Here is a 22,020-nt window from a genome sequence, read left to right on the forward strand (position 1 = left end):
ACTACAGCTGGTTGACTTCATCACAGTTTGAGCTGCGAGTTAGTATGCAGCACTTAACCTGGATGAAACAAAATGACATGATTTGCATAAAGCCCCAATGGAAATATAATACAATTAATACAGTTCATACAAACCCAAGCCTCTTATGATAGTCTGGTCTCTACATTAGTTTTTTTATTTTTATTAAACATGTTATGTCATTTAGTTGCCAATGAAGCATTTGTGATTTTTGCTTATGTTTTCTTTATCTGATATTGAATCTTTATTACATTAAAACCTTTTTTAGTAGTTTTAGTTAAAAATAAGTTCTCTACACAACTCAAACCCCTTCTTCAGTGTAAGTCTGTGGCATTGTTTTGCTTGTTTTCTAAGTTAACTTGTTTTATTCAAGTCAAAATATTATTTAACACTGAATGAACCTAAATACATTCATTTATACCAATAAAGCTGATTTTAATGGGTTAATAACTGCAGATAACCACTTTTTACAGTGTTCTCTTTCGGCTTACAGTAAAAAGAAAGAATTTAAAAAATAATTCAAATGCATGAGGTTTTAATCTCTGGCTTCAATCAGTGCTCCTAATTTTTCCAAAGACAACTCCAATTACACACCATATACATCACACAATCTCAGCTCATTTTTCACTTAAACGATTATGCATATATTATGTTTGGTCTCCTAATATGGTCAGAAGTTTTCCTAAACTATTTCTTGGGCATGTTGCTTGCTGGGATCACTTAGGAAAGTGTTTTAATTTGTCAGTGTGTCTCAGCAGTACCTCCCACTTGGACCAATCTCAGCACACAGTCTCTTCCTGGGTCTAAGCAATGGGATGCAGTCAATGTACTTGAACATGTGACATCCGCAGTGCATTAGCAGAGTCCACAACATTAAATTGGGCTGTAATTAGACTGCAATCAGCAGTAATATTGCTGGATATTAACTTGCTAAGAAAGTATTAAGCAATAGGCATGATAATGGTTGTCTCAGCTCATGGGTCACAAAAAGGATACATCCTTATATTTACTGGAAATAAAAAAAATAAGTCATAAATCAGTGACTCTATTCACAGTTTGAGAGTCCTGGGGTCAGTTTTGTGAGAATCTTATGAATAAAATGACCTTGGAACTCATAAACGCACCTAGTTGACTTCTCAGGTTGAAATATAAAATAATAATGCAGTTTATAAGAACTGATTTCTTTTTAAATATACTTTAAAATGTATTTTATTATTAGACTCTGAACTGTGATGTTAAAGCTGAATTTTCAGCATCATTACTCCAGTCTTCAGTGTCACGTGATCCTTCAGAAATCATTCTAATATGCTGATTTGCTGCTCAAATATTAGCTTTATATCCGTTTTTGCGGTTTAATATTTTTGTGGAAACCATGATATGTTTTTCAGGATTCTTTGATGAAAAGTTCAAAAGAACATCATTTATTTTCATTTATTTTTACCAATTTAATGCATCCTTGCTGAATAAAAGTACTAATTTCTTACCCCAAATTTTGAATGGTTGTGTATTACAGTTTCCACAAAAATATGAAGAAGCACAACTGTTTTCAATATTGATAATAATCAGAAATATTTCTTGAGCAGCAAATCAGTATATTAGAATGATTTCTGAAGGATCATATGACACTGACGATTGGAGTAATGATTAAGCTTTACATTTTAAAATATATTCAAATAGAAAACTGTTATTTTAGATTTCACAATATTACTGTTTTTACTGTATTCTTGATCTAATATACAGCCCTGGTGAGCAAAAGATAAAGCATTTTTTTTAAATATATATTCAAAACTTTTAGTATACGGTAGAGTATATTTTATTAGAGCTGTTTTATTCAGTATATTTTATTTATTAAAGTGTCCCTATTATGGATTTTTGAAAATTACCCTTCATGCAGTGTGTAACACAGCTGCAAGTGAATGAAAACATCCTGGAAAGTTTTAAATCTGAAAGTGCACTGTGTTTAAAGTTATTGTCTCTCAAAACAAAGAGTCGACTCGGAATCATTTAATAAACAAGTCATTTTTAAAACGAATCCCAAGCCGTTTAATGTTGTTGTGAACATGAAACATTAGAATAAAATATATATTCAAAACTTTTAGTATAGTACGGTAGAGTATATTTTATTAGAGCTGTTTTATTCAGTATATTTTATTTATTAAAGTGTCCCTATTATGGATTTTTGAAAATTACCCTTCATGCAGTGTGTAACACAGCTGCAAGTGAATGAAAACATCCTGGAAAGTTTTAAATCTGAAAGTGCACTGTGTTTAAAGTTATTGTCTCTCAAAACAAAGAGTCGACTCGGAATCATTTAATAAACAAGTCATTTTTAAAACGAATCCCAAGCCGTTTAATGTTGTTGTGAACATGAAACATTAGAATATTGCCTGCCCACATGTTGTGCGTGCAGACATGGGAAAACTTGAGAAGACGCTGTGCTCTGTACTACAAGGGTAAACCCTTTTCTTTTTTTTTACTGCCAAAGGATGAGGCTGTGAATAATCAATGGCTAAAGTTCATTTTTACAACAATACCACAGCAGTATAGCCCTATAAACTTGTGTTGTGTCCCCGTCATTTCACTGAAGACTGCTACAGCAACAGTGTTTCCCACAAACATACACTCTATGTGTGGCGGTGCTTCCCCCGTGGGATATATATATATATATATATATATATATATATATATATATATATATATATATATATATATATGGTTCACATTTACAGCTATGCGTGTTTGCTGCTTAAAACCATCAGTCGATTTTCGTGTTGGTCTGAATGAAAATGCAAATTCATTCTTTGCCACTAGGTGTCACTTTTGAAGCGGTAAAAATAGCTTTTCCCCGGTAACAGCTGTACACAAAGCAGCACTGTGCTCACAAACGCTGCTTTATGAAATGTAAATAAAATTGACCAATCATCGCAAATTGGTGTCACGCAAAGGAGGGGTTTGGAAAAATTTATTGTTGAGTGAATCGTTTGGGAGTCGTTGAGCAAGTAAGGTAAAAAAATAAATGCATATTATAAGACAATGAAAGTATTTTTGACCTTGCATCCATGTCAACCTGTTGTTGGGGACTCCCAAAACCAAAATATGAACCTTTCATAACCCATAATAGGGGCACTTTAACTAAAATGTAACTAAGCCTAAAAAAACATGACACCAATCTGATTAGAGACATCCTGGAATTCTGCTAACCATTTCAGACTCTATGGCCAACAAAGAAAGTGAGGAAAGTTATTTATGTGTCATTTGTCCTCAGTTCATTCACTCACCTGAAACTCTTCTCGCAGTTGAGAGGTGTTGGTCTGAGAATCCACACTCAGCATGTCCTTATAGGTGAGCTCAAACTCGCTGATGGGGATGGCGGTCTCTCCGCACAGACAGGCCTCTAGTATGGCATCATGGATGAATATATACTGCTCCTGAAAGAGAGATTGACATAGAAAGAGTCAGCTAAGGACGGAAAACTGCTTCGAAGAAATGAGGCCATGTCACAACATGCACGATGCAGTGTCCAATTATTTGCTTTAATATGGCTTTAATTAAAAACGATGTGACAAAATGTCAGAGAGATTAATCGAGGGGCCAAATATTAGCTTAATTTAGCAGTGTAGGAGGGAAATGTCAAAGTCAATCAAATCTATATTCCCACATAAAGATGTAAAACCCTCATTTACAAATGGCCATCAGTAGAATGACTTTAGATTAAAAAAACTGTGGTATATGACAATAGTTATCACTAGAAATAATTACAGACATTTTCTGAAGAAAATGTGAGTCATGCTTGCCCATGCAAGCAAGCTGCCATGGTGCTATGCTTTTCTGGGTGGTTGCCAGAGTGTTGCACTGGGGTAGTTAAAGTATTTAGAGTGTATGTGGTTTTTAGGGTGTTTGGGTAGTTGCTTATAGACCTAAGTAATGCAGGATCATCGGAAAAACGTGCCTGTGGCAACATTTCTAAAAATTATAATACGTTGCTTCTTGAACATTTTGTAACACTTTCAAAGTGAAATCTGGCAACGTTTTAATATGTTGATTGTTGTATGCACCGCAGGAGTTCGGAAATTAAATGTCCGGCAAGTGGTGCTACATGGTTAATGCTGTGTCGCATTTGAAAATAACATACCACTTACACTAAACCCCACCCTAAACTTACATGGCATCATTAACAAAAAACAAACATTATATAAACATGCATATGCCAAATGAACCATGACATTTTAGCTTCCTTCAACAAGTTTTTGCACTCGCAATAAAATAACTCAATGCTGTACCAGGTGCGCTACAGAGCAAGTGTACTTTATCAAAAACGTAATATATGGTTATGTGATGCAAATATCAAAATGTATTAGTTCGCAAGTAACGCACTGCAGTATAAGTATTTTAACACTAGTGTTCACTGAAACTGGAAACAGCAGTGAACTGTATGTACAGATAAATTTTTTGGAGTTTTGTAAACATGTAGGTAGAGGTACATTTTTATTTTACTTTATTTTTGCCTTTTTTTGTCAGATCTTGTACAATCGTCAATCCAGTTTCTCATATTTCTCCAGTCTATTTAATATCTCTCTTCGACTAGTCATGATTTGCGGCGTTGTTCAGGATGGATTGCATAATAAAGTCTAAGTTAATAAAGAAAAATCTATAACTTGAAATATGAGCAATAAAAATAGTTCTGTCATGACAACTCTCGGAGGGATTGGCATGGTAATGTACATGACAATGTTAATGTATTTGGTCTTGGCGGAATAGATCTGCTACGCTGCTGCTGCATACTTGTTTCTGTAAAGAATATACAGAAGTTGAAAGCAAGGCAAAATAGAAAACTGAAAGTTGGCCTGAAATATATTATAAAATGTAGCATTCATCAAGAGATGTTAACATTACAAAGCAACAAGAATTACCATTTGCAAACCATTTTATTTTTGTATTTACAACTGAAACAGGATTTTCAGTGAGAACAAATGTGGGACTTGATTTCATCCATCAGGATTTGATGGATACTTTGGAATTCGGGAAACAGTGTTCAAATCATCCAAATGAACCAAACTCTGATGATCAAATGAACTAGGTTAAGCACCAAAAGTGCTTGTGTGAAGGAAAAAAAAATAGATAAAATAGCCATCCTAGTTTAGTTGATTAATGGATCCTTGTGACCCATCCTTTGTTTCTGATCATTAAGTTTCTTACCTCGGTCTGGATCATGTTGATACGTCGTGAGCAGAGCGTCTTCACACAGTTATAAATGTCCACCACACCCTCACACTCCGCCATATCCAACATCACGTCCAATACTATGTAACAGCCAGTGCGGCCAGCACCCATACTGCAGACAGACAAATAATGAGACAGCTGAAGAAACGATATCTCAGTGTACTGTTGAGCTACTTAAAATAAATAACAAATAACAACACATGGGCCTAGAATGAAATGAGAGCGAGTAAACAAAGACATTTTTTATGTGGAGATGGCACTGTTCTAATGCAGCTCTGGGTACACGCTAGTAAATGGGCTGTTTTAAGTAGAAGTACTTCACAAATTGAGTTCAGTCAATTCCTAAATATACGTGCAGGGGTGGATGAAACTACTACCACAGCTCTTTCAAGTAGAACATTCCAGGAGTGACTACAACAACCGGCCACTGCCACAATCAATTAAGCCAGCTCCCAACCTGAGTCATCTTGAAGCTTGAGCTTCATTAAATGAGCCTGCGTATTGAATCTACAGGCTATTCCATGGTACCGTGATATTATCAGTTGGCAATAACATGTTACTTTGATATATTGAAATTAAGACCTGCCAACCAAACAAACGGGGGTAAAAATCAGTCATGGTGGGTAAAACATATCAACTCAAAGGCCAATTTGGTGGGTTATTATTAATAAATCATATCCTACAACCAGGAGCCTCCAACATTAGCAAAACAAAGTGTAATGTATAATATATATATACAGTGGGGCAAAAAAGTATTTAGTCAGCCACCAATTGTGCAAGTTCTCCCACTTAAAAAGATGAGAGAGGCCTGTAATTTTCATCATAGGTATACCTCAACTATGAGAGACAAAATGAGAAAAAAAAATCCAGAAAATCACATTGTAGGATTTTTAAAGAATTAATTGGTAAAGTCCTCGGTAAAATAAGTATTTGGTCACCTACAAACAAGCAAGAGTTCTGGCTCTCACAGACCTGTAACTTCTTATTTAAGAGGCTCCTCTGTCCTCCACTCATTACCTGTATTAATGGCATCTGTTTGAACTCATTATCAGTATAAAAGACACCTGTCCACAACCTCAAACAGTCACACTCCAAACTCCACCATGGCCAAGACCAAAGAGCTATTATAAACCATAGTATTTACAAAGTATTTCAATGCATTACAATTCTGTGGTATCACTATTAAGGTAATAAATATGATGGTGCTTTATGCAGATGCCAGTAAGAAAGTGCCATGTGGGTTAGACTGGCCATCATGACAGTGAAGCATACTAATTAAGTATGCTTTAAAAAATGAGAGAAATATCCCAGGCAATCTTGAATAAAGCACTGCTGCAGTTTAATTAAAAGATCAAGCGATAATGTTAAAGCACGTAAAATGGAGAGATAAATTGAAGAGCACATTACATCACATGATTTGCGCAAAATATCTTACATTTTCAGGATAAATGTGGACCAATGAGTCTTTAGGGACTGATGAACATTTCATCAGTGTTCAGGGATGATTCATTGAATTGGTTTTCTGTCCAATTTAGTTTTATCTGATACATGGATGTCTTCCGCATGAATAAGTGAGATTGTGGGGCAGAAACCCATCCTGGTGAACTGCAGGTGTGAGCATTTTTCGGTTTATAATAGGCAGCAGATGCATGAAAAATATCAAATATCTGCAGTTCATCAAAAGCAAAAACATGCTTTCATGTTTGAGATCTGAAAGCATTGATACTGCCTTAAGACATTTTTTTAAAGGTGAAGTGGAGGCACAAACACTCACAGGGGGTTGCTTAAGACATATTCACATCTCCTTAACTAACAGCTGGAGTAACAACTTGTATCCAGCTGTAATCTTAGTTGTAAATGTTAGGGGAAAAAATACACATCTGAGAAAGCTTCTAAAATGTCATTTTTGGTGATGCAGATCTTTAACTGTTAGTTCACCATGTGTTATAAGGGTTATCACTAGTGGGATGTTTTCACTGACCACATTTAACATAAAAAATGGTGCACAAACAGGAAGCAGTGCTTGATTACCTGCAGTGGACTACCACTGGACCAGCGTCGGGCGGCGTGGAGGCCTTGACCCGCCGGAGGAAGGCCAGCAGTCCTGTGGCATGATACGGGACACCATGCTCTGGCCAGTTTGTGAAGTGGAGCTGGCAGACTTCATGTTTAGCTGGGTAACCCCGCTGATAGAGGACAAAGTTACTCGTTAGGAAAACATTAGAAACAACATTTACACATTAGAATGTTCTAACTAAAAACGTTCTTACAGATTTTCCATGATTTCATAATTTTATCAAAATAACTCATGGGCAATAGCTCCATTAACTAATTTACATTTAATAGCACAAAATGTTTGCAGAATATTGACAAACATCTCAACAGTCTCACCCGCTCCATGGCAAAGGTGCGTACGGTGTATTCTGCCAGCGTTTCTGTTTTCAGCAGAGTGATTTTGATGTCTCCATAGAGCTCACTGTCATCAGGCCAGTATTTACAGCACTTCATCTGAACCACACACACACACACACACACACACACACACACATACAATTAACACCACAGCTACAACTGCAATCAACAGCTTTAAAAGTTATACAATCTGTTACAAATACTACATTACAATAAAAATAATAATAATAAATTAATTAATAAATTAAATTAATTATATTTATGGTTTGATCATAAAACCTAAAATGTAATATTAATAATATTTTTATATATATTTTTTTTTCTCTTTTCTTTTTTTTCCGCAAAGACAAAAACATCCATACAATGTACAATTATTTTTAAAGCAAATCCATGATCCAATATTTATTATAAAGACCTTACCATACTTAGTCAATATATTTTCTTTAGACACAAGACAAAATGTTTCTTAAAGGAATAGTTAACCCAAAAACTTTAATTTGATGTTTATCTGCTTACCCCCAGGGCATCCAAGATGTAGACGACTTTGTTTCTTCAGTAGAACACAAATGAAGATTTTTAACTCAAACTGTTGCATTCTGTCAGTCATATAATGGAAGTGAATGGGAATCACGGCTTTGAGAGTAAACAAAAAAAAACATACACAAACAAAACCAAATTAAACCCTGCGGCTCGTGACGATACATTGATGTTTAAAGACACGAAACGATCGGTTTGTGCCAGAAACTGAACAGTATTTATATCGTGTTTTACCTCTGATGCACTGCAATGTCTGAACTGTCCTGAGCGCGTCCTCGACAGCCGGCTTGTGAGGCGTCTTATTCTTCTTCTTTTTCCTTATGGCGGATCGCAGACTTATAAGTGCATTACCGCCACCTATCTCTCAAATGGACCATTGACACTCCTAATTGAGATTGTAGATAGAGAGATAGGTGGCGGTAATGCACTTATAAGTCTGCAATCCGCCGTAAAGCAAGAAGAAGACGCGTCACGTGCCGGCTGTTGAGAACTCGCTCAGGACATTTCGGACATTGTGGTGAATCAGAGGTAAAAAACAATATAAATACTGTTCAGTTTCTTGCACAGACCTATCATTTCGTGTCTTTACACATCAGTGACGACACGAGCCGCGGGGTTAAATTTGGTTTTGTTTGTGTATGTTTTTTTTACTCTCAAAGCCGTGATTCCTATTCACTTCCATTATATGACTGACTGCAGCGGTTTGAGTTAAAAATCTTCGTTTGTGTTCTACTGAAGAAACAAAGTCACCTACATCTTGGATGTAGGTAAGCAGAAAAACATCAAATTTAAATTTTTGGGTGAACTATCCCTTTAATGTAGGTCAATACAATTATAAATAGAAAAAAAAGAAACACTACTACTACTACTACTACTACTACTAATAATAATAATAATATTAATAATAGTAGTAGTAGTAGTAGTAGTAAGACAATATATAATAAGATAAGATAAAAATATAAATATTTTGTTAGTTACTGTTCAATGTTTAAAGACAACCTTAATGTTTATAGTAATATATATCTTTAAAATTTGTTTTATTTTTTAAAATATTACATATTTATGTATAAATAAATAAATAAATACGTTAATAATAATAATAATAATTATTATTATTATTATTATTATATGGTAAGAACTACCACATTTTGCTATTAGTTTGATTGCATCATATAATAATTGCTGTTAATAGTGTTCATCGTCTGTTTGATTACGTCTTTAATTGATTTTTCCGTACATTTCTGCCATATGTACATTAACTGACAGTCACCACTGATAAGCTACCACTAAATATTGTAGAAACTTAATTTGCTGTAAAGTTGCAACGATTTGTATCGTCAAAAATGCTATACAAATATACTTGAATTGAATTAACAAACTAAACAAGACAAACCCATGATTTTCAATTAAGGGCAAACTAATCATTAGAATCTATGTACAATATAATTGTGAATGAGTCTGTTGAGGAATACTAATTTTAACAAAAATCTAAAACTGGCCATGCAGCAACTACATACTCCACCAAAATATCAAAGTTGCTACAGTTACTAAACAGAACTGTTATACTACAATAAAGCTGTGGTAACTTGGCAAAAGCCAATGAATAAATAAGCCAATGGCAGAAAGATTCTGAATGTCCCTCTCTAAGAGATCCAATAATAACTACGATGTTACAGTACTATCAACAAATGTATTAACCATGGCATTTTGGAGGAAAGGGGACAAAGGAAAGCTCAATTAAATGCTAAAGATGGCTGGCCGATAAAAAACATTCATCAGACGGAATGTTCTCTGGCTAATGGGGTTTCTTGGTAAAGTTTATCTTCAGTAATGGTCAGCAGTGGGTCAGTGTTCAGTAATGGATGGTGTCCATTAGTGGGCGGAGGGGGCGGCCGAGGTAGACTTATTCTACTCACTCTCCCCACCTCCACCAGTTTGGTGATCATCACGATGCTGTAGCAGTTCTCCTGCCAAACCATGCGCCAGAAGTCATAGATCATGTCCTGCTTGGGCCCTGCGGAGAGAGAGACAGAGCAATGAGCTTTCATGGAGAATTGTGGGAGGTGAATGATTTGAACGCAGGATAAAGAGAGGATAGAGGTGGTTTTGTGAAATAGCAGGTCGCGACATCCACGAGGATTATATAAGAAAAGAGAAAATAGGGACGGTGAGCTGCTGGGACGAGAGAGCTATCGGTTCATATAGAAGACAACGAATGAAGAAACTGCTGGCAGTGAAAATCCAGTGAGTGATAGCAGCAAGAAACTAGAGTTTGACATTTTTCTGAAGAAATGTACAGTATGCTAGGCAGTTACTAAGGCTGGTGTTTTCAGTGCGCTGCTATGTGGGTGCTAAAATGTTATGAGTGTGTGTCGCTATAGTGCAACACCGTTATCAAGAGAACATTGTAATGGGCCCAAATGGGTTCTTACTTGACCAAGTCCGTTGTTTACAATGGAGAGTGAGGACTCACCAGCAGTACCAGCATCTAAAGCTCACAATGTAAAGTTACAATGGCTGATGATGTGAAAGAGGACAACAGGGAATTTTACAGCCCTACTTGTTCAAACCAGAATACTCCGACCAAGAACTGAGAGAGATGAGCAGATGAGCTGACGCTGTTTGTTTACAACGGAGAGTGAGGACGCGTGTGAGAACTGAGAGAGATTTTGGAATCAGTGGATCAGACATCTGTGAAAAGTCAAACGTCCCGAATGTACACGCAAACGTAATCTTTTTTAAATTGGTTCCAGCAGCCAGGATAAGCACAGGCAAGTGCCATTTCGGCAAACAATAAAAGGCACGAGTCCTCATTCCCCGCTGTAAACAAACAGTGTCATCGGCTTACGACAGAGGAAGTTCGCACTCCAGACAGTTGTGAATGCGCTAAGAACCGTTTGTTCGGGCTGTGGATTAAAGGTAATAATGTTGTAAATAATGTCCAGCTTCTTGCACAGCCTGATTGTTTCGCTTCATAAGACCTCAATATATCGCCAGGGCTTGGTCTTGTCTGCACTTCTACCTCATGAACTTTTTGAAGCGTCAAAGTTTTGGTTGTGTGATAAAAATCTGTTAAGTTTAATTAAACTAGTCTTAATTTGTGTTTCACAGATGAACAGAAGTCTGAAATGCTTAGAACGACAGTGAGTAATTAGATGAGTAACTGATGAATTTAAATTTTTTGGGGAGAAACATACCTTTAACACTATCTGTGTGATGTCTAGTTAAGACATTAGAGTTTATTATGGTGGGCTAGACAAATGTTTAAATCACTAATCCCAAATATGTGTAATTGTAATAGCAAACACCTCTAATAAAGCATTTAGCAGTACTATGAATGGCATGAGCTGAACCTTTTTCATTCTCACTCTCGTCTCTTTCTTTTCTTCCTCGTGTATTTCTTTCTGTACACACATCACACATGCATAGCACGCTTTCAATGCGTACGCATAGAAATATTGGAAACATTAAAGGAAAGCTGCTGAAGGTTTGTAAACGCAGCGCTGTGAACGCTCTGCCCTCGGGCGAGGAATCTGTTATCTTCTCTACCTGTTAAAACAATTACAGCCAACAACAGGTGCTGCGCTTCCTGAGTTCCTGAGCAGCTCTCCTGCTATTGCCCGCAGCTACATCCACAAAATATCCCATCGCAATGCTCTGCTTTACAGCTGGGATGAAGCCGAGGTTGTTCATGATGAATAATAACGTTAAAACTGAAAAGTTTTCGAGGCTTAAATAGAAGGTGGGGAGGCATTTGTTCAACACTGTTTTTGGGGCCGTATTGAAACGGCATTTCCCAGCTGACAGCATCAGAACACATCCAGCCCAGGTTAATTAAAGCACCTCAGGAGAAAACTGCTGCTAACAACAGACATCTTTCACTTTCCTTATGAGCGCTGTTTGCTAAAACATGCATCAGTAAAAAAAATACAACTGCTTAACAACTGCACATCAGAGATGTCAGCAACATCAAAATGAGAACATCTTACCAATCACATAGTAACATGTGAGAAAGCTCTGGCCACCGCCCAGAACTCTAGCAACCACATAGCAACACGTAAAATAAATAAATAAAAAATACTCCGCACACTATTGCTGCATTCCATTTGTACTAATTCCGAAATTCCGAGTTCGCAGTAGGAACTTTTAACTGGAACGCCCTCCCAAGTCTGACTCGGCATCTCTGAGCAATCACAACAACGCCAACTTCAGAATACAATATGGCTGCTCAGTGTATAACAGAAGAGAAACAGTAGTAATATATTGTTTATTAGCACTTATGCAAACTCAGTGGTGCACACGTACTATACAACCTCTATTTTTGGACATTATACAATGGTGTTATCTGTGCAAAATACTACTTTCTATGTGTTTTTAATCGACTGGTATTGCTAACAATTAACGTGTCCATCTTGGTTTTCTGACTTCTCTACTGGATAACGGTCCACAGGTGTGATGTCCTTCCCGACTTCCAAGGTAAACGGAACGCAGCATTACTAATTCTATAATAGCACACTTTTAGCAACCACATAGCAATGTGCTGAAAACCGTGCAGAACACTTTATATGATGTGTATTAATGCCCAGGAAACCACCCCAAATATGCTATAAACCACAAAGAAACATGCTAAAAAATGCTCCAAACATCTTAGCAATGTCTGTTGTTAGCAACCACAAAGCAATGCGCTAAAACAATCCCCATAACACCCTAGCAACCATATATCAACATGTCAAAAAATGCTCAGAGCACCTCCTCAACTGTACAAAAGCAGTGTTGCCAACTTAGCAACTTCACTGTCACTAGATATAGTAACTTTTTTAGACCCCTTCAGTGACAATTTTTCCAAAAAAAAAACTATTGCACAAATCTTGGACAAAACGTATCTAGTTTCGATGTCTTAATTATAAATCAGGATTTTAGTGCAGATGGTTTTCACTACCATTACAAACATTACAAACCATCAACTTTTAACCATTAAAACCATTAAAAAATGGTTTCCTGTAGTGTGTTTTAGAACACATTCCATTAGGACATAGTGGTATTAACAAGCCACCAATAGAAGGTGACCAATTACCAGTAGAGACCAACAGGCACCATTACAGTTCCCATTAAAACCAGTACAATTGCCATTATAACCAGTAACACAATTACAAATCATGTAACGGTTTCTCTTGTGTGCTTTTTTTTCTCAGCAGGGATGTAACAGGCTGACACTAGGCACAATGTAAATATGACACAATTGCATCAGGAATATGGTAATTAGTGTATGACGTCATATAGCAACATTTAGTGACTTTTCAAGCAGGGTTAAGCTACTTTGCATTGCCAGCAGTGTATAAAAGTGTGATATATAGATACTTAGTATATTTTACTACCCTATACTATTACTAAGTTATACCTTTTAATACAGTTATTACAATAACTGTAAAGCTAAATATAACAATAACTATATTAGCATCCACATGAACGCAAGATAATGTATTGTTTATTATTAGAACAAGCTTCAGTTTTGTTGTCTGCTGCTTTAAATGCTCGCACACTTTAAAGCAGGATGGATTCTGAATGGCTCAGTGTTTTTACCGTTCATCAGCTGGAAGAAATCATTCGTAAAGTGCCAAAGATATCGTTCCTCCGTGCTGTTATCATTATAGTTGTGGTGTGGACTCTGCTATTCCTTTAAAAAAGAGAGATACAATCTACATCTTTATCTTTATCATTATGGATATCATTATAGCCATCATTCAACTGTATAGCAGTATCATGCTAAAAGTATGTTAACTAGTAACAACTTTACGCCGACACGCTAAAACACACTCACACTCATCTTAACGGCTGTAGCAGTTTGCCGTTAGCAACCAAATAGCAATGCACTAAAAACACTTGGCAAACTCGCATTAAAAAGCTCAAAGCACCTCACCATAGTAGCAACATGCTAACTGCATGCTATCTAGCAATATTACAGCAATATGCTACAAAATGTTCAAAAGTATAGCAGTATGCTGTTAGCAACCACATAGTAATGTGCACAGCAATGTGCAAACCGGGTCCCGCGGTGAATGGACTGAGGTCAGGCACACAAAAACAAACAAAAAAAAAAAGTGGAGAACAAGCATACAAAAAGACAAGAAAGGTGTATAATATGGGACCTTTAAAGCTCATGAGCACATCTGTATGCGGCACTGTTTCGATGTGAACACACAGATGGCCTTCACAGGGCCTAAAGCCAGTGTAAACCTTCAGATAGAGTACAAGCCTAGCAAAGCCCACACATGAGTGTGTGTACACCTGCTCAAACAGAGCGCAGCAGTGCGTGTGTGTTTGTGTTTGGTGGGAGTCTGCGTTGATCAGTGGCCCTGGTGTGTTGACGACCAACATGAGTGAGAAAGAACAGATTAAATGAGATGTGTGCTGTTTACTGCTGCAGGAGAGCCTGAGACCCAAAGAGCCAAACTACAGACTGCTGAACACATCCACAGAACAAGAGAGAGAGAGAAACTCTTCACTTCAAACCTGTGTGGTGCTTATAATCAGCTGTACACTACCGTTCAAATGTTTGGGGTCAGTGCAATTTTAAGTATCTTATGTTTACCAAGGCTGCATTGATTTGATATAAATACAGTAAAACAACAATATTGTGAAATATGATTACAATTTCAATTGACTGTTTTCTATTGTAATATATTTTAAACTGTAATTTATTCCTGTGATCAAAGCTGAATTTTCAGCATAATTACTCCAGTCTTCAGTGGCACATGATCCTTCAGAAATCATTCTAATATGCTGATTTCTGCTCAAATAAATGTCTTGACTCATCACCTGGCTAAGTAAAAGTACATACATGCACTGGCCCTGATCAATTTATTAAAAATATATATTTTTTTCAGATATATTATATGACGATATATTTCAACTCATTTTGGCCGATAGCCAATGCCAAAATCAATATATATTTCCTTTTGTGCAGAGATTATAAACGATATATTATTTTTAATGTTGGTTAGTTTTGAGCAAAACCTAATTTGTTAGAACTAAATAAACAATATTAAAGTTCTAAAGAATACACTGAATGCTTTGAAAACTATAGTAAAATCAATCACTGGTATTTTTCAGACAGATGTGCAATCTTATTTTTATTTTATTTTATGAATTTATAATTTTTTGGTATATTTAACATTTGTAGATGGTCTATATATATGTATGTATGTATGTATCATGGTTCTATACGATTTCGGTACAACAGGGAAAAAAATAAATAAATCTACTATGCTCGGTTTCTTTTCACTTATTTTGAACAGACCGTAGTACAAATTACTATTTTTTCCACATAGATGTGAAAATACTAAATATTATTACTGTATATTTAACATTTGTAGATGGTCTATATATATGTATGTATGTATGTATCATGGTTCTATACGATTTCGGTACAACAGGGAAAAAAATAAATAAATCTACTATGCTCGCAGACCGTAGTACAAATTACTATTTTTTCCACATAGATGTGAAAATACTAAATATTATTACATTATATTTTATATATATATAAAATCTGCAGTACATATATACATAAAAGGAAGCAATTCTTGAAATATATTTTATTTAGTTTACAGATAAACAAGATAAAGAAAACACGTAATGTAGACTATACATGCTGAGTTTCAGTTTCAATTGCCTGTATTTGTTGTAAGGCCTCATGCACCAAACCGAGATGTCTGTACCGTGACGGTTCAGTACGAATACATGTATCTGTCACGGGTTGCTACTGTGAGGAGCACGGAGCGAGGAACGAGGAGACCAGGAGTACAAAACAAAGGGGTTTAATATTCTTCTTCAGGAAATCACACGTAGAACAGGGAGGGGACATAAACAATTCCACACAAAGAAACTCAGAACGGGACTCACTATAAATACACAAACACCAATGGGACACACCTGGGAGCAAATTAACTAATTAAACAAACACAGCTGGAACCAAATTCATACAACGAGGACAGGAACAGGAAGGACCAAATAAGGAAAACAGGAACTAAACGGGAACATACACGTGACAGTATCGTTCCACCCCTAATATACAGTGGGTACGGAAAGTATTCAGACCCCCTTAAATTTTTCACTCTTTGTTATATTGCAGCCATTTGCTAAAATCATTTAAGTTAATTTTTTTTCCTCATTAATGTACACACAGCACCCCATATTGACAGAAAAACACAGAATTGTTGACATTTTAGCAAATTTATTAAAAAAGAAAAACTGAAATATCACATGGTCCTAAGTATTCAGACCCTTTGCTCAGTATTTAGTAGAAGCACCCTTTTGATCTAATACAGCCATGAGTCTTTTTGGGAAAGTATTATTTACTTAAAAACAAGATGCAAACAATCCGAATATTGTACCTGGTGGGGAGTGCACAATGTAAACATGAAACATGTATATATATTCATAATTAATTTAAAAATTCATGTAAAAATATATGTTAGACATTAATTAATAAATCTTGTGTAATGTTTGTGATTTTTATTCATGCAAACTACAGCTTTAAATTAAAACAGACTCATGACCACAAACCGGATGCATCATTCTGTATGTGCATTCTCTAAATAAATGTGTGTATATAAAAAAGTGAATCGGATCACCTTCCAGGCGAAAGTCTGCTTTAAGAATAACCACACTGCTGGCACACAATGAGCTCATTTGGCATATCACCATAATTTTTCCTATCGGGCTGATGCTGATGCTTTATATGTTATATAATAGCATATTACATTTTCAGTTGACAGTCCATGCCTTAACAGTTCGTTCATGAACTACAGCTGTTGTGCCCTGGATCAGAAGGTTGCGCAAACGAATGTATAATGTATATATAATCTACTAACAGTAAGTAACTCTGTAACTACATGTCAACTAGAAGTAATTAGAGTATTAGTAGACTGTCTGCTTAATATCTTCGGTAACACTTTACTTGAAGGGGTGTGCATAAGACTGACATGACACCTTCATAATCATGACACGACACATGTCATGAATATGAAGGAGGTTTTATGCATGTTTATGACAACTGTCATTAAGTGTCATTCGCTCAGTTATGTAATTTTTAATCACTTTATTTTGATGGATCCACAACATACTGACTATTTCAACTTATTCCACTAACCCTAAACCTAACCTAACAGTCTATTCTGAGAGTTAGTAGACATGTAGTTGCAAATTAATGATAATTAGTTGACATGTAGTTGCAAGGGTACTTATAGTTAGTATAATGTCTAAAGTGGACTATCAAAATAAAGTGTAGCCAGATTCAATTCTACCCTCTGATCAACTGTATTTGAATATACAAAAAGAAGCATCCTAATCAGTCACCTTCACAAAGGAAGAGAGCGACATAAATAGCAGTTAATCAGAAGCAAGCTGCTGTGTTTGGATGCCAGAGAGAAAAATAAGATCAAACAGCAAAGACAATATCTGCATATGAATCATTCAGACCTTTGCACTAGAATTGGGGCACACACACACACACACATTTAGAGGTACATTTATATCAACAACTATGATGATTCATGAGTGAGGCTGAGAATGTGACAGCAGAACATGCATCTCTGTATCTCAAAAATGAAAGTGCATCTTCTTGACATTTGATAAAACAAGCAAATATCCATATATAGTATCTGTAGTATGTGTGCATCATCTGATATTGATTTGTAAGCTTTAAGAATTTAATTTACTCATGTCTAAAAATCCTAGATGCTGTTATCTCTGTTCAAGCATGTGATAGCTGAATGCTGCTTTCTAAATGCCAAACACAAAGTGCAAAGCAAGAGATGCCACATTCGACAGCATGAAGCCCATAACAAAGACATCTCAAACAATGTCATCTTTGCATTAAAAATTACATAACTGAGCGAATGACACTTAATGACAGTTGTCATAAACATGCATAAAAAAACCTTCATATTCATGACATGTGTCATGTCATGATTATGTAGGTGTCATGCCATGATTATGAAGGTGTCATGTCTTTTGCATACCCCTTCAAGTAAAGTGTAACCATATCTTCTAACACTTTATTTTGATGGATCCACAACATACTGACTATTTCAACTTATTCCACTAACCCTAAACCTAACCTAACAGTCTATTCTGAGAGTTAGTAGACATGTAGTTGCAAATTAATGATAATTAGTTGACATGTAGTTGCAAGGGTACTTATAGTTAGTATAATGTCTAAAGTGGACTATCAAAATAAAGTGTAGCCAGATTCAATTCTACACTCTGATCAACTGTATTTGAATATACAAAAAGAAGCATCCTAATCAGTCACCTTCACAAAGGAAGAGAGCGACATAAATAGCAGTTAATCAGAAGCAAGTGCTGCTGTGTTTGGATGCCAGAGAGAAAAATAAGATCAAACAGCAAAGACAATATCTGCATATGAATCATTCAGACCTTTGCACTAGAATTGGGGCACACACACACACACACATTTAGAGGTACATTTATATCAACAACTATGATACGCCACACAATACAAATACACAAGTGATTTCAAAGAAACAGAATTATAAAGACTCACCTTGTGTGGCGATAAAATGGTTGGAGCGCTGATACCCCTGAGAAAGAGAGACAGAGAAAGCATGCATTATTATCAATTAATGATATGTCAATTACATTTCAACAACATTCTGACAACAGTCTATATTCTGACTTATTCCATTTAAAATGAGTAATTTCTGTGCCACTAGCATCACCAAACAAAATTGCAAAAAAAAAAAAAAAAAGTGTTTTTCCTAACACCCCCCCTTGTCCTCCACTGCTCAGACAAACAGATAAAGCCGTACCAAACTCACGCCATTGTTGTCTCCAAACTCACGCCACTGTTGCAGTTGACTCTGCATATTAAGCTGAGATAGGAGAGAGAAATCATTAAGCTATCCGGCTAAATGCTATCTATACCATTGCCAGCAACTACTCTACAGTTACTGAATATGTTATATGTTTCTGCAATAAAATTAAAAAAATAAAAAGCACAGCATAGAGATGGATGACAATATTTTACAACCTCAAAGCCCTAATGTACTGTATCTGACAGAAACACAAAATCATAAAGAGGAAAGCTTATATGAAGTGTGTGATTCATGAGTGAGGCTGAGAATGTGACAGCAGAACATGCATCTCTGTATCTCAAAAATGAAAGTGCATCTTCTTGACATTTGATAAAACAAGCAAATATCCATATATAGTATCTGTAGTATGTGTGCATCATCTGATATTGATTTGTAAGCTTTAAGAATTTAATTTACTCATGTCTAAAAATCCTAGATGCTGTTATCTCTGTTCAAGCATGTGATAGCTGAATGCTGCTTTCTAAATGCCAAACACAAAGTGCAAAGCAAGAGATGCCACATTCGACAGCATGAGATATCAGACCGGCAGCTCTTGGGCCACCAGTGGTCTAAAATTATAGTTACGCCAGTCCTGACTGACTATATTCCACAATTATTAGAGATAAAAAATAAATAGTGCACCAAAGTGACTCGTGTAATAACAATAACGAACTGGTGTGACATAATTTTGACCAGAATCAAGCTAAAGCAAAGTTAGTTTGCTTTGCATTTGTTTTGGGAGTTTGTTCCATTTGTGGCTGTTATGTAAATGGTAATCTCTGGATAATTTCTTCTGTTCAGTCCATTGAGGTCATGCGTGAGTAAAAATATGAACACTGGAGTACTTTATAAGTTCTATACAGTATTGAATTATGACTGAAATTACACTGTTTTTTCATGTTTAATACTGTAAAGCTGCTTGCTTTAAAGCAATCTACTGGAAGGTGCTCTCGTGCAGAAAGTCCAAAACAGATTCATAGAAGTAAAAACAATTTATGAATGCCAAAAATAACTAATATGGACAAAGGCCTCCAGCTATCGCTGTGGTTGAGCAGAATAAAAAGCAGAAATGTTTTGATTGATGAAACGTGAAGACGATAAATACACTATTGTGACAGTATATAGTTTTAGGTGTTTCTCAAGTCATCTCCAAATAATAAATACATAAATATGGGAATAAATCAGTGCCAACTGGCGTAGCATGTATTAAAGTTTTGACACTGTTATAAAAAAATATGTTCGGCCTTATTCTGTGATTCAAATGAGGGAAAAATTTTTTTTGTAGTATATAAACCAATCATAAAATTTTCATTAGGACGATATAGGGGAACAATATTATAGAATATAATTTATTGGTTATTGTCTAATAATGTATTTAATTTCAAATTAAACAAGAGATAATAATAATAATAATAATAATAACCTGTCAAGTTGGTGAAAAAAAACTTGTGCAAACATCCATAACTGTGATCAGATGCTTTCTGCACTGCTGTTTTCTCACAAAATAATGAGAGAAAATTGTGCAGCACATTTTTATACGTTTATCTACAGTGAGTAGGCCTTAAATGCATGTTCTCAATTCAGTTCATTATTCAAAAGTATAGATGATTTCATTGGCCGCACATGCCTGACCCGAAGTTAACTTCCGGTTTGAGTTTGTTTATCGGTCTGGCTAGTGGCGCCGACTACAAACACAGTACGGTACACACAGTACACAGACTGAAGTTGGGCTCAGGTTGTTGTGCTGTGGCATGCATTTCCCATACATTTATTTATTTGTGGCAACCCGCTACAATATAAAAACTGACCGCCTCAAATAGATTTTACAAAAGGCTTTGACTTCATTCAATAAACATGAGCAATGCACATTTCAAAATCAAACCGCGGCGGCGCAGGTGTTTTTATATCACTGCATTTCTGAAGGAAACTGACTGTCTTCAGAAAATTGTCGATGTCATTTTAATTTCATCTTGCATGTAATGTCTGATAAAGCAGTGTTTGTGAGCGGAGTGCTGCTTTGTGTACAGCCCTTACGCGGGGAAACCTCTATCTCTCCCGCTACAAAAGCACCTCCTGCTGGCAGATAATGAATTTGCATTTTCAGTAAGTCCGTCTGAATTATGCAGCAAACATATTTTGCTTGTTGTCAGAAATAATCTACTCTAAAGGGACGTTTCTGTTGTTATTGATTCTTTGTGGAAGTCTACAGGAAGTTACGTTTGGGCCACAAAAGCGCGCATGTGCAGTAACGTTTCTTTATGTTGTTGCCATTGAAACCGTCTATATGACTGTGTCTGAAGACATTGCAGTAATTACTGAAATGAAAGCTTAAGCAAAGTTGTATTAAATAATGATAGTTAGTGGTCCCTATGCATACGACAAGCCACCACAATGACTTGGGAAGATTTAGAAATAAGTGCTAGAACTGTCACTGGTGCCTACACTCTAAAAAAAAAAGGTGCTTCAGCGGTTCTTCAGCGGTTCTTTGGAGTGGTTAAGGTGCTATATAGCACCACTACCATATAAAGAACCTTTTAAGCCCCTGAATGGTTCTTCAGCGGTTCTTTGGAGTTGATAAGGTGCTATATAGCACCACTACCGTATAAAGAACCTGTTAAGCCCCTGAATGGTTCTTCAGCGGATCTTTGGAGTTGATAAGGTGCTATATAGCACCACTACCAGAAGTGCTAGAACTGTCACTGGTGCCTGCACTCTAAAAAAAAAGGTGCTTCAGCGGTTCTTCAGCGGATCTTTGGAGTTGATAAGGTGCTATATAGCACCACTACCACATAAAGAACCTGATAAACCCCTGCATGGTTCTTCAGCGGTTCTTTGGAGTTGATAAGGTGCTATATAGCACCACTACCGTATAAAGAACCTGTTAAGCCCCTGAATGGTTCTTCAGCGGTTCTTTGGAGTTGATAAGGTGCTATATAGCACCACTACCGTATAAAGA

The 22,020-nt window shown here is 36.1% G+C and overlaps 1 protein-coding gene across 1 annotated transcript in view; it reads right to left on the reverse strand.

Annotated features, from left to right (window-relative positions):
• LOC107556883 (receptor-type tyrosine-protein phosphatase U-like) overlaps positions 1-22,020 on the reverse strand; it is a 153,520-nt gene that overhangs the window by 11,956 nt on the left and 119,544 nt on the right. Inside the window, exons 16-21 of the mRNA XM_016240126.1 lie at positions 18,755-18,791; positions 10,104-10,201; positions 7,630-7,746; positions 7,270-7,424; positions 5,215-5,350; positions 3,297-3,446 (exon numbers count right to left, since the gene is read on the reverse strand). Coding sequence (XP_016095612.1) covers positions 3,297-3,446; positions 5,215-5,350; positions 7,270-7,424; positions 7,630-7,746; positions 10,104-10,201; positions 18,755-18,791 — 693 coding nt within the window. The remainder of the gene's footprint in view (positions 1-3,296; positions 3,447-5,214; positions 5,351-7,269; positions 7,425-7,629; positions 7,747-10,103; positions 10,202-18,754; positions 18,792-22,020) is intronic.

The sequence above is a fragment of the Sinocyclocheilus grahami genome, unplaced genomic scaffold (genome assembly GCF_001515645.1).
Source record: "Sinocyclocheilus grahami isolate Dianchi unplaced genomic scaffold, SAMN03320097.WGS_v1.1 scaffold582.1, whole genome shotgun sequence".
NCBI lineage: Eukaryota > Metazoa > Chordata > Actinopteri > Cypriniformes > Cyprinidae > Sinocyclocheilus > Sinocyclocheilus grahami.